This window comes from Misgurnus anguillicaudatus, chromosome 9 (assembly GCF_027580225.2).
Source record: "Misgurnus anguillicaudatus chromosome 9, ASM2758022v2, whole genome shotgun sequence".
NCBI lineage: Eukaryota > Metazoa > Chordata > Actinopteri > Cypriniformes > Cobitidae > Misgurnus > Misgurnus anguillicaudatus.
The window spans coordinates 9,238,192-9,257,114 of NC_073345.2; the positions used below are offsets into that span (position 1 = coordinate 9,238,192).

Here is an 18,923-nt window from a genome sequence, read left to right on the forward strand (position 1 = left end):
TTAAAGACTGTTACATGAGTGGGTATGGTGGCACAAAATGGAACTTGGCGATTTTTTAAGTGGATATAAAAGAGAACTATTGTATGGCGGAAGAGCACTTCGTTTTCAGCACTTCGACCCCGGGCGCAGTACATCATCACTTCTGTGAAGATGTTACTGCGCGCCGAGGTTCAAATTCTGCAGGCTAAGTGCTCTTCCTCCATGCATTGAAAAAAGATAGTTATGTATTAATTTGTCTAAGTTGAGGTAAGAACAGTAAAATATTGAAAAATGGCGGCGTTTTCCTTTAACTCAAAAAGTGTAGGCCTATTTGTCAGCGTTCCACACTGTGTCTCGGGCGCGCAAAAAACTGCCTTCCAACGTGCAAGTATAAATTTGAATTTCCTTTCGCGACAGTTATAATAACACAAATCACATCACACCCACAATATCTCAATAAGTCGCCCTTGCTTTTTTCCCACTCCAACATTTTAAGTATTCCTGACCACTAAAAGCTGCACAGATATATTTGCTTACCCCGATAGGCCTATCTATCTAAACAATTTAGAAAAAGTTCCATCGATTCATCAATTTATATTTATAACGCAGGCTCACCTGCATGAATGTTGGGGTGAGGGGGAGGGACGTGTCTGGTCTGAACTATATGATGCATTAAACCGCATCCTGACTGGTTGACTGGCTTAGTACTATTTGAGTATTTTTAAATAAAAAAATACTCATCTTAAATGTATTTAAATACAAATTACATTTTTTTCAAAGGCTTTAAAATACAAAATACTATTTTGGTTTTCAAATACGTATTTTAAATACATAATACTGCCCATCCCTTGATAGGAACGAGGCAGCAATAGAAAAAGCCCTCTTTTAGTTTTTAAATGGGATTGGGGGGCAGATAAAAGACCCATCGAACATTCCTGACATCAAGATTTTCAGGTTCCAATGGGCAGGATTTTCAGGATCCAATGGGCAATCTCTCTGGGCAAATGTTATCTACATTTTTGTCTTCGACGATGTTGTTTGAAGAACTGCACGGGTTAATATGTAGGAACTGAAAATTATAGAAGGTACAAACTTCGCTTATGGTCTCCAGTGCGCGCGCTCCGTCACGCGTGTCTAAAACGAGAGAGAGAGAGAGCGCGCGCCCATACGCTGCCCCCTGTGCTCACACTGAAGTTGTGCTGTGTACCTTCCTCCAGCTTTTGAGTTGTGTTTGTAAAGTTATCCTCGTCGGATTATGATGGCTTCACGGGTATTTAAGTTTATATGGATGATGAAAAATGAACTCATTCTGTTCTGCACCCCATTTCTTCTGCTTCCTTTGCCGCTGGTCATCGGAACAAAGGTAAGTCTGCACTAACACTGACTGACAGCTCTTTTTGGAGTAAGTGTCAGTAAAGTATTTTTACTGGAAGACATCAGCGATGCTTAATGAATAGGCTAGCGATCTGACACAAACAAGCGTGTGTGCACGAGTGTCAAATAGATTTAAAGATAACGTAAAATACGATTGAGATGTTGTTTCAGCAGTAAATCCCTGCATCATCTTCTCTATATCTCTGTAGTATTGGAGAGCAGTCAATGGAACGAGACATTGGGGGGACACATTCCTTCACAAGAAACACACAATGCCCCATTTTTTGTCTTAACCCTTTGTTGACACACAAGTTTTTTAGGCTGCACCAAATAGGCTAATCATATAGCACATTTAAATAATCAAGATACAAAACAAATAAGAATAAATGAAACATGGTTATACCTGCTGGGCATATGGTATGTGTTTAATATTAGATGAACACTGTCAAAAAATCAAAATAACATGCAAGAACTTGGATTCGATTTGAATTTAATGTTACTGAGTGACTAAGAAAAGGAACTTTGTACCTTAAGTGTCTTAAGTGTATGCACAAAACAATGTTTGAATGATGGAAACAGCCTCTTTACTACACATAAAATTCAGATTTAGCGAAATATGTCTGCGGATTGTAAGTGGAGCGGCATGACTTTGCCTGCTGCTAAGTTGGAGAATTGTAGTTTTCTCTCACACTGAGAGCGCTCCACTACCGCTCCATCAAGAGCACAACTCTCATGTTGCAATCATAATGCAATCAATTGCAAAATATTGGCTTGGGCTAATATATTAGCTACTGTTTCAATAAAGCATGTTGATCTACACAGAACGCAACTGGGGGTTTACGAAAATAAACATTTACAGTGGAGTCTTTTTTTTCCATGGAGTGAGGAGTACATGAGAAAGAAGCAGGTAGGGAGCGAGGAGTGGGAAATGGTAAACCTGGAGCGGAATGATTATAAAATGCTTTGAGGGGTGAGCGGAAATTCTTGCAACTCCACTCACATGTCCAGTGAAATTGTCATGATAATATATTACAATGGTAAAAAATTTACTTGCAAGCAAATCAGGATAAACTTCCTCTAAACATGTATTTTTCTTCAAAAAAATGAAAACAATGTTGTATATGAGATAATATTTTCTCCTTAAACCATACGGCTGAAACTTAATTGTCCACATGTGTGCAATGCTCTCTGCAGGTAGCCAGATGTGCATATGTCGTTGCATTAATGGCAGTGTACTGGTGTACAGAGGTGCTGCCGCTGGCGGTCACTGCGTTACTCCCGGCTGTGCTCTTTCCTCTATTTGGAATCATGGAGTCCAAAGATGTAAGTTTTAGGTCCTATAAATCAGTGTTTCCCAACCCTGGTCCTCGGGCACCCCCTCCCAGAAAGTTTTAGATGTCTCCTTATTTAACACACCTGATTTAACTCATCAGCTTGTTAGGGACACATGTTTACCATTTTAGAAGGAGGCTGGTGAGTCGAATCAGGTGTTTTAAATAAGGAGACATCTAAAACTTTCTGGGAGGGGGTGCCCGAGGACCAGGATTGGGAAACACTGCTATAAATTACATCCTTATACTGGCATTCATACAGTATGTCTGCTGCAGTCTTACAGTATCATTGTGTTTGTTTATATTGCAATGCATTTGTTTTTATTTCACAAACTTTTGCATCACAGATATCTCATGTGTATACATTATAGGTTTGTATGCAGTACCTGAAGGACACCAATATGCTGTTTCTGGGTGGACTGATGGTGGCTGTTGCCGTTGAGCACTGGAACCTACACAAGCGGATTGCACTGAGGGTGTTGCTCATCGTGGGTGTGCGCCCTGCTCTGTAAGTGCTTGAGATCTGAAAAATTAAATGGTCAACATATGTACCCCGGCCGTCACTGGGGCAATACCCTTTTAAAAAGTACAGCTTTGCACTTAAAGAGTTCATATTAGTACCTCAATGGTACATATTGGTACCAAATATATACATATCTGTACCAACCTTTTAAAAGAATACTGCCCCAGTGACAGCTGTGGTACATATTTTGATAATTTGTCCTAAGGGGGCATGTACACCAAAGCATTTTCGGCGTGTCCGGCATATGTTGTCAAAAACGGCAACTGCTGATGGTTTTTGTCCGCACTAAGCGCTGGCCCTCGTCGGATATCCCAGCTTAGCGCTTAGCACCCAGAGTTGAATAATATTCAACTTTGTGTGAAATGCTCAGCTTGGCAATGTCACTTTTTACTCTGCTATCCAATCACAGTGGAGGAGGGGCAGGACAAATATAACAACAACCAACCGGCACATCATTCAACGACTGATAAACAAAGCAGAAGTATCATAGAAACCAAAGCGCTCTGCTGAAATAAAGCTGGCCGTCGGCGTCTGCCTGCTGTTTTCAGCCGCGCTTAAACGCTTTAGTGTACACGCCCCCTAACAGCGTTCTTATTGATAACAACAGCACAGTCACCTCTTTTCTGCCTTCACACAGGCTAATGTTGGGCTTCATGTTGGTAACTGCCTTCCTCTCCATGTGGATCAGCAACACGGCCACCACAGCCATGATGGTGCCCATCGTTCAAGCTGTACTCCAGCAGCTCAACAACACAGCAGAACAAGAACAAACGTCCCCTGCGGAAATCGAAGAGAAAAGTACCGAAAAACAAATCAACACCCAGGGTGAGAAAATTGGAGTGATGTACCATAGGATGCAGAGGGTTAAGACAGTATCTCAGTGCTTATTGTGTAGTGATCTCGTCATGCATGGTGTGTTCCTGGATCAAAGGTTTAGGGTCAGTGTAAGGTTTAAGATAACGACTGGGTTAGGGGCTTTTCAATCCATTATTTCCCTTTGATGTTAAAGGAAAGTCATGGTGGGTTGGGTTTGGTTTAGGAATATGTCTCTTTGACAGAAATGTTGTTTCAGGACCAATTAAAGATGTTGATCCAACACATCATGATGTCCCGGTGCATATGGTCATATGGTTATACAGATATGTATAAATTGAGGTGACCACTAGGAAACTTTTATTGACGATTTTTTCTGACAGTGTGTGGAAAATGTAATGTAGATTTCATCTGCAGTTTCTGCTCTTCTGTGTGCACAGAGCTTCTGGATTGCAGAGTCTTCCCAATGGAATCAGATGCAGAACATCATCGGGATGCAGCTGAAAAGCTAAAGATGTGTAAAGGCTTGACACTATGTGTGTGCTACGCAGCCAGCATCGGTGGTACAGCTACACTCACCGGCACTGGACCAAATCTGGTACTTATGGGTCAGATGAACCAGTAGGTACCTCACCTCGCTCTTTTCTAAATCATAATCTCAGTGATTGCAATGCTTTTAAATCAATTTATCCGAATATACGTGTGAATCTGCATTTGTTTGATCTACAGACTTTTCCCAGACAACCCTGACATCATAAACTTTGCATCATGGTTCGCGTTTGCCTTTCCTAACATGATCATCATGCTAATATTGGCGTGGCTGTGGCTTCAGATTGTCTTCTTGGGTTTCAAGTGAGTGTCCTTTCCCAGCAAATGAAAAGTAAAAGTTATACTTATTTCTAGTTACTCATAAAAAGAATAGCATACTGTATGCATATCCAGTACATACTGTATATATAGTTTACTTGCTAAGTACTTTAAACCTGACCTAGTGTATCCTTACTTCTGAAAGTTGCATTTAATTGGCCAATCAGATTAGAGCATGCCAGATAAGGGAAGTGTTTTTGTTGCGCAATATGCATCGGATGGTAAACTGTGAACTGTAAACATGGACTTTGGGCTGTCCATAGGTGTGCCATCAGAGACCGAGGTGATGTACAAGAATTTGTTTATATAAACATTACATTTTTATATCCTCAACATTAGCTGTTGTTATTAATCTCTGCAGCTTCAAGAAGACATGGGGCTGTGGGACGGTGAAGACAGAGAAGGAGATTGCCGCATATAATGTCATCAAAGAGGAGCACCAACGCCTTGGCCCAATGTCCTTTGGGGAGCTGAGTGTCCTAGCACTGTTCGTCCTGCTGGTGTTGCTTTGGTTCACTCGGGAACCAGGCTTTGTGGATGGATGGGCGACACACCTTTTCAATGCTGATAAAGAGTAAGAATCAAAATATGGGATAATGAAATACAGATACAACTTTAATAGAGCTTGCTATGGAATGAACAAACCCCTAAGTATTAAATCCTGCTACGATCAAGTGAGGTTCCTTAAATCCTGTCATCATTTACTTGTTCCAAAGCTGTCTATATTTCTTTGTTCTGCTGAACACAAAGAAATATTTTTTTTTAAAGAAAGTTAATAACCAAACTGATCACCAATGGGACACCATAGTTCTCTATAGTATTCTTTTTTCCTAATATAAGTGAATGGTGCCCCAGATCTGCTTGATTAGAAACATCTTATATGTCAAAATATCTTCATTTGTGTTCATCAGAACAAAGAAATTCATACAGGTTTGGAACAACTCGAGGGTAAGTAAATGATGACAGAATTTTCGTTTTTGGGTGAACTATCCCTTTAAGCATCCAGGATGGTGGCTTTTGGGACCTGACGGGAAACTGGAGTGGGTTATTTTGAAGTAAAATACCCTGTCTAACTATTTAAAAAATCATCATAGAGATGACTTTTGGAGTGAAAAAAAAACAATTATTTCAGAAATGTTTTATTTAGTTTGCTTGTTACACTAAATAGTATGAGTTTAAAATGTGATTGGTTTCCTGGTCTATGCCCTGTTTATCAGTGATTGTAATATAGCGCAATATAAAAAAAATACTTCCTTGAAATGAAATTTCATATGTCCTCAGATACCCTTTGATGGTAAACACATAATCCATTAAAATTCTTTGAACACATAATTATTAAATCCTTATAAAAACTTAGGTAAATAGATAGCTAAAATAGATAAGTGTTAAAAGTTTAAAAAAATGTCAAAATTCTGTCAAAATTTCAGCTGTCAGTGTAACCTACAGTACACATTGATCTTTTGTTTAACACAAACAGTGTGTTCTCCTGTTATCAGTTGTGTCCTGTCCCTTTATTTGTAGGTCAAATGTCCAGGAAAATTGTGAATGAAGTTTCCTCACATTGCAATCGATGCTAATGTGCTGTTTCCATTGACGCGCAAAGAGATATACACTCTTGACATAGACTTTATTTGGGTGAAAGGTCTAGACTAGAACAGAACAGAAAAGACAGAACACACAAAAACTCTTTTAAATATTGTACAAAACAGAAAAAACAAAGTGCATTTTATCTTTTAGGGCCCTATTTTAACAATCTAAGTGCATTGTCTAAAGCGCACAGCGCAACGTCTGAATGGGCGTGTCCAAATTCACTTTTGCTAATTTAGCGACGGGAAAAAGGGTTTGTGCGCCGAGCGCATGGTCGAAAAGAGTTGGTCCTTTTTTTTAATGAGTAATGGGAGTATTTTGGGCGTAACGTGCAATAAACCAATGAGAGTCTCAGCTCTTATCCCCTTTAAAAGCAAGTTGTGCTGGCGCTATGTCTAATCCCTATTTAGATGACGAACTTTGTAAACTGAAAAACTAAGCGGAGGAAGAAGATCCCCAGTTTAAGATTAATGTTAAATAATTGTGTTGTTTTTCACTTGTATTGAAATTGTTATTTTTTTTAAACCTTTAAAACCTGTTTTCTTTTAGTCATTTAAGTAAAAAAGCAGGCTTTTAATTGCTTTAAATGTATGGATATCCAATATCATCAAAAAATAATTTACAAGTATGTAAGAAAAAGGTTTGTACTGTAAAAATACTTTATTTGTAACAAACAGGAGATATAGAATTTACAAATGCTCTCCGCACGTTTCAGCACTTGGACAGCGTCATGAGTATTTTTTTAAGCATTACTTAAAAATGTTTCTCATCTCACCATATCCACAGATACAGAGTCATCATATACAATAAATCTGTGAGGTAGCATTTAAAAAAAAAACATTTAAAAACAGATGCATTTGTTTAAAGCAAAGCATTTATTTACTTACCAGGCTACAGGTAAAGCAGCTCTTTACGCCTTCTAACGTCTCATAATTAGTCCTCATTTATGTCCAAGAGACTCAATAATAATCTTTTACATTCAATCCTTTTATCTTTCATATTTAAAAACATTTGTGCTGCTGCGCATTCATGTGTGTGATAAGCAAACCCGCGCTGTCGTCCCGTTTATATAGGCGCATATTTAATGCGCTCTTTAAATAACAAAAAAAACATATTGCGCCATTGACTTTAGACTTTAGACCAGGTTTTTGTTGGTCAATGGCGTAGTCTATTTCAGTTGCCTCAAAATAGCAACGCGCCAACAATGCGCCTGAACACACCTCGTTTTCAGACCAGAATGCCCATGGGCGCAAAAGGGGGCGCAAATGCATTTGCCATTTAAACAAGGCGGCGCTAAACGTGAAAATGATAATTGCGCAGGGTGGAAACTAGCAAATTGCGCCGGGTGTAAGATAGAGCCCTTAAAGTTCTGATCGAGTCTTTTTTTTTACAACAAGACCTTTAAGAGCTCACCTGTTTTATTGCAGTACCTGTATATTACCCCTCTGTTTTAACCTCTGCCCCATGGCTCACCTGTGTGCAGGTTTGTGACAGATGCCACAGTTGCTGTGTTCGTAGCTGCCTTGCTTTTTGTCTTTCCCTCTAAACCACCACATCTATGCTTCAGGAGGGGACAGAGTTTTGACGAAGGTTAGTGAAACACAACCAAATAAACTCTAAAACAATGTGCTAAATACCACTTAAACAGATTCACTGGATTGTAATCACAGAGGGACTACTTTAAGTGCTATATATAGTGTCCAGCTGAACTACAGCAACACTATTTCATGCAATTATTTAATGTTTGTGTGTATGCCATGTCATTTTTCTTTAGATAGTGGCCCAACGCCAGCTCTGCTCACATGGAAGGTGACACAGAAGAAGATGCCGTGGAGCATCATCCTGCTGTTAGGAGGGGGCTTTGCGCTGGCTAAGGGCTGTGAGGTAAAACAAATGTTTCTCAGAATGCGTGTTTGTGTATTTGCTCGAGAGGACTAGATCAAAGATTAATACAAGATCGAGTCGTATAATAAATTTAGGACTAAAGGTCAGTTTCAAGCCCATATACTTCATGTTTATTTGATCTGCATCATCATTCAGGTCTCGGGGCTGTCCAAGTGGCTTGGAAATCAGATGTCGCCTCTTCAGAGTATTCCTCCATGGGCTATTGCCATCGTCCTGTGTCTGATGATAGCTACCTTTACGGAATGCACCAGCAACGTTGCCACGGCAACGTTATTTCTCCCTATACTCGCATCAATGGTAAATAGCATACATGATTTATATTCACTAAGGTATCAGTATTGGGACAATTCAGTTTAACCAAGGGCCAACCTTGCGATTTCTATCGTGAAGCCAACACGGAAGTGACTTAAACTGCGATTCATCGACTGGCCGCTAAAGGCTGGCTCCAAAAGGTAGTTAATTCCCATAGACCCTAATGTTAAAATGGCCAACAATAAATCATGACAACTGTGAGGGGGGTGAATTATTATATTTTTTAATTACATTAAGCCTTAAAGTTCTGCATAAATAAGGGCGTGGCAACTTGAGTGACGAGTGAACTGCCACTGGTGTCACTACCATCGAGCTAGGCAGGCGTGGTTTCAGCAACCAGCCAACTCAGGTCCACCCACGTCCCACCTCTTTATCCATTTTTGTTTATCCGCAAGTGATGCGCAACAGGCCCCACCAACTATTTGTTGCAAAAAAAGCTCTTCACAAACCTATGTCCATATTTTTCACAGTCTATGGTTTTAACCCAAGATGACTTTTTAGTGGATGTAGGGAGCTATTTTGACACAGGTACACATAGTAACCATGGAGTAGGTCATCATTTATAATTATCCATTTGGCAGACACTTTTATCCAAAGTGACTTACAATGCATTCCAACTATGCATTTGATCAGTATTTGTGTTGCCTGGAAATCAAACCCACAACGTTTTGCACTGCTGATGCAATGAAGTAAAAAAGTGTCCATTTATTTTCAACAATTTATCTTTTTTTTAAAACCTACCTACATTTTTTGCATAATGTCTTTTAAAAAGTATCATTTATTATAACCTTATTCGTTTACATCAGGGCTTTGAACCAGATTTTTTCCCAATTGGTTCGTTCCCAACAGAAACAGTATTTTAACGTTTCCGGTTTTCGGTTCAACCCTAAAATTGACGTTCCTGAACCAGTTAGAACAAAAAATAAATTCCCGAACCGGTTAGTAATGTTCCATTTCAGCTGTGGACATACAAATAAGTAGGCTGATCATTAGGACATTACACTTAAATTATTAGTCCACATAATTTTCCTTAAAGGGCGTTTTGCAGGTAAAATTTTTCAACGAATTTGTGCAATTTGCTTGTTGATAATAAACATTTAAACTGTTATCCATTGTATTTTATGTTGTTGGGTATCACAAAACCCGAAAAAGTATGAAAAAGTACAGCAATTTGCAATGATTCTCCTTTCCCTCACAACGCACTGTATGACGTCACGCTGGGGAGAGAATTGACCAAAGCCGCCTTGAGAGCATTGAGAATGACTATAGAAAGACGAGTAAAGTACAGTTCTGATAGCGCAGATTATTTACATAGATAGATAGATAAGCAACCCAAACGCACTCACTTTCTTACAGCCAGTAGCGGAATGGCAATCGAGAGAGTCGGGACTTTCCCGGTGGGCCGACCTGATAATAGTTATACATTTCGAGTTATATTAGCAACACCGTCTGGCGACGTGATGTGCGGTCGGTTCCCGCAGCCCGCTGGTCAAACTGTGCAGCGTCTCTGCTCAACAAAGTATACAAGTGCTCAACCTGTTCGGCAGGTCCAAACATGTACAGGATTTATAAAAATACGGTGATCAATGAGCGGTTCCTCCTCAAATGGCATAGTCTGTCGTGATGTAAAAAGACGCCGAACGCCTGTTTATTACAGTATGTATGCGGTCGGATCCGAGTATGCTGCAGCTGCTGACTGCTGCTGCATATAAAATGATCTTGTGATTCGTTATAATCGCATAAACAATATAACAAAGCATCCTTTTATTTCACAAAACAATATATTTGAGATATTATTTGATAGACTAGTAAGTGTGGATTAAGGATGTTTAAAAATCTCTAGCCTGGTGGTCAGGACATGAATGGATCAAATCAGCAGATTTGCGAAGTTTTATTTATCTCCACATATATCATAAATAATAATTAGCAAGGTAACTTTGCAGTATAACATATTATATATTTCCTACGATGTATATATGATTTCCAAATTATATACGTAAGTTTTAAATAGCAATAAATGTCTCATCTATCTCTATGGCTCTGGCTGAGTCTTTCTCCACTTCTCCCCAACGTGACGTCATCGCAGAATTGCGTTAAAAAAACCGTTAATACCAAAAACGTAAAAAAAGTGGTCTTTAAGACCATTTTTGAGACATTTTTAAATTATACACATATCTTGAGTGATTTATGTACCCATTAATCGAAAGTGGTGGTTAACCTACAACACACACTTTGAGTCTCTATCTTGTATGTAATCATATAATCTGTGTAAGCGGCATAACTGTAATTCTGACATGCCTACATTTGTTTCAGTTTTATACATGAATTAAGACAAGGACAATTTCTGCCATGTCGTTTATTGGCAAACAACTTAAACAAATGGTTTTATTAGAAAAAGAATACTGTGGTATTTTTCGAGATCATTTTGTTTGTATGTGTCCTGTCAAGAACAGAACGATTATAGATCGCTTGCTTTTTGAAACTCGTCTCTCCGTGTATGCACTTTTGAGTGCACTTAAACACACGCCCACACACACACACAGACGATTTCTCTTCAGGAAGAAGATACAGCATAAACAGTCGCTCTACATAAAGTGAAAATTGCATTGTTTTTCAGTGCTTTATTTGCCAAATGTATTTTAATGGACTACAGTATGAGACACACTAGCGTTGATTGGAGTTGGACCAGACACATTCAACCGCATGTGCGTGTGTTTGTACAGAAAACTGCTCACTTTAGGACCTTTTTGTGGTTAAATTGTTTAAAATCACTTAAGTGTTAACACATGCAAATTATCAACTTTCACCCTATTTAAATTTGCATATTAATCCATGAATCACATGCGAGCAGAACCGTGAGTTGTGATCTGTACAGATCGCTGATCAACTGCGATCCGTTACACCACTAATTCCGTTTAACACTAATTAGTATTAAAAAACAAACATCTTGAGATACTTGGTAGCCTACAATATTTACCTCTTATGATTGAGCATTAGAGACTTGGGCTTAAGTAGGCTATACCTGCTGGTGGCAAGCTTCTCATTTATCTGATGAGTCAACAACGTCTGGAAGTGAACTTCACCAGGTCATATTGCACAGAAATCTTTTTAAAGTACGAAAAAATAATGGTATTAACCGGTTACCATTATTTTAAATAAATGTTTCTGTTCCAGAACATCTTTTTTTTTTTAAGTTTCTGGTTTCGTTTCTGTTCTTTGCGAAACATCAAAAGTTTCTGTTTTTTGTTTTTGTTCCATGAACCGGTTCAAAGCCTTGGTTTACATACATACCTTTTTTAAATTAGTTTTTTACTTATAAGACCACAAACTTAAAAGTTTTCTCACACATTAATTTATAAGCACAGTTTCCTTCATAAATCTCATTAGATTTCACCTTTCTTGCCTCACGCTGAGATAAGGCAAGCAGTTGGCACAGGCTGTCCTATCCTCATGAATTAGCCTGTGTAAGGAGGCCTGTGTGGAGGGATTTGTAGGGGTCTGAAGTGCCACATATTGGAGAACCATCGAGATGTGCCATTGTTGTTTGGCTGTATAAAAAAGAGAGAATAAAACAGAATAAGTGTTGGGGGAAGGGGCCTGTTAACTTGGTGGTAGCCAAACACTGCTGTGTGAGTTAATGTTGTTGTCTTTTATATGTTACCTGGGACACAACTAAGAAATAAGAATCAAGCGTCCTAAAGTTTCATTTACACACTTGGCAGATACTTTTTATCCAAAGCAACATGTAGAGCATTTAAGGTTATGTTTTTTTAGTTTGTGTTCCATGGGAACCAAACCCTCAATTTTTGTAGAATACTGATGGCATAAGATAAACTTTTATAATGTTACATGGTTCAGTTTGATCAAAGTCACATGACTTTGGAACTGTTTGATTAATCATTGTCTTGTTTATTCAGTCCCAGTCTATAGGTATCAACCCTCTCTATGTTATGGTCCCGTGCACCCTCAGTGCATCCTTTGCATTCATGCTTCCAGTGGCAACCCCTCCAAATGCCATAGTCTTCTCATACGGCTACCTGAAAGTGTCTGATATGGTGAGTGCTGATTAAAAACATTCATTAATATTTGTATACATCTATTTATTGGGACAACACTCAACTTCACAGGCCCACAAGAAATTGTTTGGAAGTGGCTCTACATCACAGGGGCCGGGACATTATTCTCACTTGAGAAACTTGATGCTTTTAAAAATCAAATAATATTACAAGAATAAATAGATGTACACTTTATTGCTGTAAATGAAAAAATGTTTCAATTCAATTTTATTTTATTTATATAGCGCTTTTCACAATAGTTAATTGTTGCAAAGCAGCTTTACATAAGTAAATGTAGGGGTGAACACAGAAAATCAATAGATAATATAAGAAGTAGAATATTGCGGCTGAGGATAAACCGTATAATAATTTAACGTATACAGTAAAGTGCTTAAGTTAAGCCAAAGTTGGCTGACTCTCCCGGGGACGAATAAAACCCCTATAGGAGAAAACCCAGTGGGAAAAACTCCTAGAAGGACAAAAACCCTTGGGAAAAAATTAATATATATTATATATATATATATATATAAACACGGTAGGGATAGGAAGCGGGTAAGCGGATTAAACTGGTTCAGCCGGTGGTCGTTGGACGTGCATCGGCTGGGCATCAGTAGATCAGTGGTGTGATGACCTTCACAGCAACAGGAATTGGGTCTGTTTGTCTCATTGTCCTTGGTGTCGAGGACGAGACAGGGAGAGAAAAACCAGAATTCTATTAGCGTAGGGCCGTTCGCATGTAATGCAAGTGTCATACAGTACTGTGGTTTAATATTCGCTCGGTTCCAGACAGACTACCTATTGCGGCAATAGCATATTACCCATATGAGGTATGTGAGTGCTTTGTTCTAGTCAAAATAACTATTGCGGGATAATTACATTTACTGGACATTTTATGTGAATGCTTTGTTAAAGAAGAATGTCTTAAGTTTAGATTTAAATTGATCGACTGTGTCTGATACTCAAACATTATTCGGTAAATCATTCCAGAGCTTAGGGGCTAAGTAGGAAAAGGATCTACCACCTTTAGACACTTTTGATATTCTAGGGAGTGTCACCAAAAATGTGTGCCAGCTACAATCATTTTTGTGATTTACTGTTTTCTACATTAAATATAACCTTGATATCTATAATATTGACTGAGCAAGTTGACCTGTGCCTCCTCAGAAAAAGCTAAATATGTGTTCGAGGTGTCATCTCTGTGGGTCGTCATGTCAAAATATGTGTTTGGTGCGTCATGTGAAACTATGCGTATTGCCTGTCATGTCAAAATACGGGCTTGCTGCATATGCATCAAAAGCGTTCATGATAAAAGAGATGCTCACGTTTCACAAGACAATCATTTAACACTAAACTCACATCACACACGAGATTAAGCGAGTGTCTAGCAAGGCACGTATTTTGACATGATGCGCGATGCACAAAGGTTCACATGACAGCCAGAACAAAAATTTTGACATGACGATCCACACATGACGATGTTTGCCAAATTTTGCATTCATATGCCTTCTCAGAAAAGAAGTCACGAGCCTCCACTGGTCAAAGACTGAAATCATAGTAAAACAAATGACTGAAGTCAAACTTGATGCTTCTAATCTCACAGACAGGGTCGAACAAATGTTGTGCATCTAAATGATCAAAATTAACATTTAATCATGTTATAAAAAGTATTGAATATTCAAATATCATTTAAATATTTCAGCACTATATTTTCTACATTTATATTATCCAAATCTCTTTATCCGCAGGCAAAGACAGGCATTGTCATGAACATCATCGGTATTCTCTCAATTACCTTGGCTATTAACAGCTGGGGCAAAGCTTTATTCCATTTAGACACCTTTCCCAGCTGGGCCAACACTACAGCTGTGTGAGAAAGAGACTGAAGTTCACCATCAAGCTGCTGTCAAACTACAGCACTCCACACTTCTCACCATCTGCATTTTCATCTCAAACTGAGGAGGCCCAGCAGGGTAAAGCCAGTGGCTGAGAATCAGGGAGTGTGACTACTTGCACAATGAAACAGTTGTTTTTAAATGTAAATCTGTATAGCTGTAAATCTGGGGGTAAAGTTAAAATAAAAAAATGTTAAAGCTTCAAAAGCAACAATTCTTCAGTGTTCATAAGAGAAATATCTGTGTAAAGTCAAAAGGCTGACATCATATTGTATCATGAAAATGTATATAAAAAAAACATTTAATCATGTAGATAAAAATTTATTTAAAAAGGAATGATGACCCTGCTAAAAAAATAATAAAACCATTACAGTAAATTCTAATGTTCTAATGGAACATGGCCCAAAACACACTACAGTGTATTGGTTTTTGTTGTTCTCTAATGGTATGTATTGGTTCTATTGGTTCTATGTATTGGTTCTAATGGAATATGACCCAAAACACACTACAGTGTATTGGTTTTTGTTGTTCTCTAATGGTATGAATTGGTTCTATTGGTTCTATGTATTGGTTCTAATGGAATATGACCCAAAACACACTACAGTGTAGTTTTAATGGTAAAAATGAATGGTTCCTATTGGTATTTTGATAGAAACCATTAGAATTTTCTGTAATGGTTTTATTGGTTTTTTTCCAGCAGTTATTATGAGAATGAAACAGACATTTTAAAAAAATGAAGTTAAAGTGAACTACATCAGTAAGATACAATAAAACAATTGTCAATCAATAGTTTTATTCTCAGAACTGTGACCTTATTCTAGTCATTTTTACTAGATTTTTTAAATGGCACTTAAAAGCGCTGTTCATGTAAATTAACATATATGTATTAATACATTTATGTAACAAAATGATATTTTGTTTATATTCTGAATAAATTTTCTTTTAAATAACTTCTTCGTGTGTTGCATATTGTATACAGTAGCCAGTGAATGTTTAATGACATAGTACTTATAATGTTTATTAATAAAGTAACCGACTTTTTTATTTTTTTATTGAATCTTTGAAATTCATATTCAGTGCATATAAAGTCCATATAACATCACATATTTTCACATATCACATACCTTACAAATAAAATACAAGTAAAATAAAAAGGGCATCACAAACATATATTAAATTCATTTAAAAGAGAAGCAGTTTTTTTGGCTTTTTTGTTCTTTACAAATTTTATAGATTCTAAATATACTTTAAAGGCTGTTTGAAAATGAACAAAATTGGGTTCACAGTTATCCATTTAACCTGGTGAATATAAAATTTGCCAAGTAACCGACTTTAGTTCACCGCAAAAAGGACTTCAGTTTTGAAAGTACAACAAGGACCCGATTATGTCGTAAAACGCTTTTACGACACCAGCACAGGTTTTTGGCAAATATGGCGTCAGCGTAAATCCTACTAAACGAAACGAAATGTTGTTTTAGTAATCCTCTCGTAAAACTGCTTAAATATTGAACATTTTCAAGGTGTTAAACAACGTTTTCACTCCAGTTGTCTCCGATGGCTGGCGTTATGGAAACAGGTTTGTAATGTGTTGATATTTTGAAAATGTTAGTTAAAATAGCGAGGCAGATTCATGAACGCAGTAAATATTATTCAGTAACTTTAACGTTACGTTGACACAAGTGTTTTCAAAGGGATCCTAAATAAATAATAGTTTATCTAAATGAGTAATCTATTAAATATTTTTCAATTTGTGTATTTATTCATATGTACACGATTTTATGCTTTTACAGAGGAACAGGCAAGAAACCGTTTTCAGCTGGAGTTGGAGTTTGTTCAGTGTTTAGCGAACCCAAACTACCTGAACTGTAAGAACTGTTAATATATTGTGACACTTTTTAAAATCCTGCCATTGTACTAACGTGTTTTAACATTACCATAGTAAATATTAAAGTTTACCGCGCCATATTATGCAGTTTAGCATATCCAATTAACTATAGTTAAAACTACAAGTTTCTATACAATACATTAATAAAGTCTTTACTGTAATAAACTACAATTTACTACACTTTACATTAGTGAATACTAAATGATAGTGTATTCTTTTAGGTTGTGTTAGAAATATTGTAGCCATAAGGCTTTACATGATTCACATATAGGCTGTAACATGTCTTGAAAATGTTTTATTTATTTATTTTGTATGTCTTGAATATATATATACATACATACATACGCAAAGTCGTTCTCTTTTTAGTTATTGGTTAATTTTCATTTTCAAGATCGTTTAATAGTACATTTTATTCTATACTGTGATTTGAGTCTTGAAATATCCTGTTTCTTTCCCCAGTTTTGGCCCAAAGGGGTTATTTGAGAGAAAAGCCTTTTGTGAATTACCTGAAGTATCTGCTTTATTGGAAAGAGCCAGAATATGCAAAATTCCTAAAGTAAGTTTTTAAACTTATGTTATGTACAAACCCAGTCTTTATTGTTTCCTACATAAAATAATCTTATATAATGTGAAGAGCCTTCTAATGTTGATGTTGTTAATATAGACTGAGTAAGATATATTAAATATTGAAATCAAACTTTTAAGTATCCTTATCTCATAATTATATTAATACACTTTAACCAAGATTTCACAGACAAGGTCACATATTTATTTACAGTTTATACCATTTTAACATTGATCTCTGGATTACTTTATTCTGATTGGTGAGTGATTGTTGACCAGGAGTGTCCAAACTCAGTTCTGGAGGGCCGGTGTCCTGCAGAGTTTAGCTAAAGGGTTGGAGCTAAAATCTGTAGGACACTGACCCTCCAGGACCGAGTTTGGGCACCCCTGGTTGAGACTATCAGTTGGACTCATGCTGCCTACTGTATGTCTTAATGTGTCTAGGTATCCTCATTGCTTGCACATGTTAGAGCTGTTGCAGTATGAGCACTTCCGGAAAGAGCTGGTCAACGCGCAGTGTGCCAAGTTCATAGACGAGCAGCAGATCCTGCACTGGCAGCATTACTCACGCAAGCGCACGCGTCTGCAGCAAGCTCTCGCCGAGCAGCAGCAACAGCATCAGCAGCCACAGGCTCCACCGCACAGCAACACAACCTCCAAATGAAGCAGTATACTGTCTGTGTTTCACTGTAAATAGTTACAAGTTTCCAAGTGTTCTTAACAGGGCTTGCACTTTCAGACTGCTTTTGTAGGCCCCAAAATATTGTCTGTTTGTAAACCACTGGACTGAAATGTTCAAGAACTTAATTGGAATGGAAAACAAGGATGATTGGATTGATTTTCAGATGGATAACAGCTAACACTTTTTTTACTGGAAAAAATATTGTGGATTGATGTGTGTGTTTATTTGGAATAAACTCTTTCTGTCAGTGATATTTACAAAAAAGAGTGATGTATGTATATTATTAATATATGGCTCAAGTTTTCTGTTTTTAACTACCATGTTATGAACTCCTCCTGCTCAATGCTTTAGCTTATAAATAAAATAGTAATGTTAAGCTTATGTTTGCGCGTTTGGACAAGAATGTGTAAAATCTCTGAATAATTAACATGTATTAAAATAGATTTTGATCCACTAAATATCAGGGACTTTCTACACTGATAACTGCAAACAAATGTGTGTTCAAATTAATTTATTGATATACAGAAACATTTCAAAGGATGTTTTTGGACATGATCTTATTACAGTGGTTCCCAACCTTTTTCACTTCAAGGCCCCCTAGTTCCCCTCAACAATATTTGAAGGCCCCCCCACTCCCTCATTTTTTTCACATAAAATTAAATAGAACTTGGAATGCCTAGACAGATATATATTCCCTACTAAAATGGCCAAAAAAGACATCTTGATTTTTGTTAATTTTTTTAGCTAATTTTAATGCTTGTTTTGTCCAATTATAATTTTAAGTCATTTGAGGCCCCCTTGGAACTCTACTGAGGTCCCCCTGTGGGCCCCGACCCCCTGGTTGGGAAACACTGTGGAATCTCCATATATAATGTGTGCACTTTTTAAATTAAAGCGTCTTCTAAAAACAAATACGAAAACAACCCTCCATGTGGTCCGACAGGCCATCTGTTAGCAATTTTAGACTGATCTTAGTTCAGAAAAGTTCTTGTGCTTGTTGCAACAAAATATTGCTGTGAGCATAGCTGGCACTCAGTATGGGAGCTTTAAATTGAAATAGAAGAAAGCGGTTGCTTAGATAATGCAGGCAAATGTCTAAGTTTTTTAAAAGCACATTTCAAAGCACCAAAGTGCTGTAGAACAAACAAAAAATA

At 37.5% G+C, this 18,923-nt stretch overlaps 2 protein-coding genes across 3 annotated transcripts; both read left to right on the forward strand.

Annotated features, from left to right (window-relative positions):
* Window positions 1-1,034: 1,034 nt before the first annotated feature.
* On the forward strand, window positions 1,035-15,588 carry slc13a5a (solute carrier family 13 member 5a). Of its 2 annotated transcripts, none has more exons than XM_055180325.2 (12): window positions 1,035-1,342; window positions 2,548-2,676; window positions 3,056-3,192; window positions 3,845-4,032; window positions 4,461-4,641; window positions 4,750-4,872; window positions 5,249-5,461; window positions 7,958-8,064; window positions 8,249-8,358; window positions 8,515-8,676; window positions 12,609-12,746; window positions 14,492-15,588. In XM_055180325.2, the coding sequence occupies exons 1-12, from the start codon at window positions 1,235-1,237 to the stop codon at window positions 14,615-14,617; spliced, it is 1,722 nt and encodes a 573-aa protein (XP_055036300.1). In that variant the 5' UTR covers window positions 1,035-1,234; the 3' UTR covers window positions 14,618-15,588. The 2 variants fall into 2 exon arrangements, with proteins under 2 accessions (XP_055036300.1, XP_073727203.1); XM_073871102.1 differs by lacking the exon at window positions 1,035-1,342 and adding an exon at window positions 1,745-2,323.
* A 437-nt stretch (window positions 15,589-16,025) lies between these two features.
* Window positions 16,026-18,033, forward strand: med31 (mediator complex subunit 31). Its single transcript, XM_055180327.2, has 4 exons — window positions 16,026-16,214; window positions 16,429-16,503; window positions 16,983-17,079; window positions 17,532-18,033. The coding sequence occupies exons 1-4, from the start codon at window positions 16,193-16,195 to the stop codon at window positions 17,749-17,751; spliced, it is 414 nt and encodes a 137-aa protein (XP_055036302.1). The 5' UTR covers window positions 16,026-16,192; the 3' UTR covers window positions 17,752-18,033.
* Window positions 18,034-18,923: the final 890 nt, after the last annotated feature.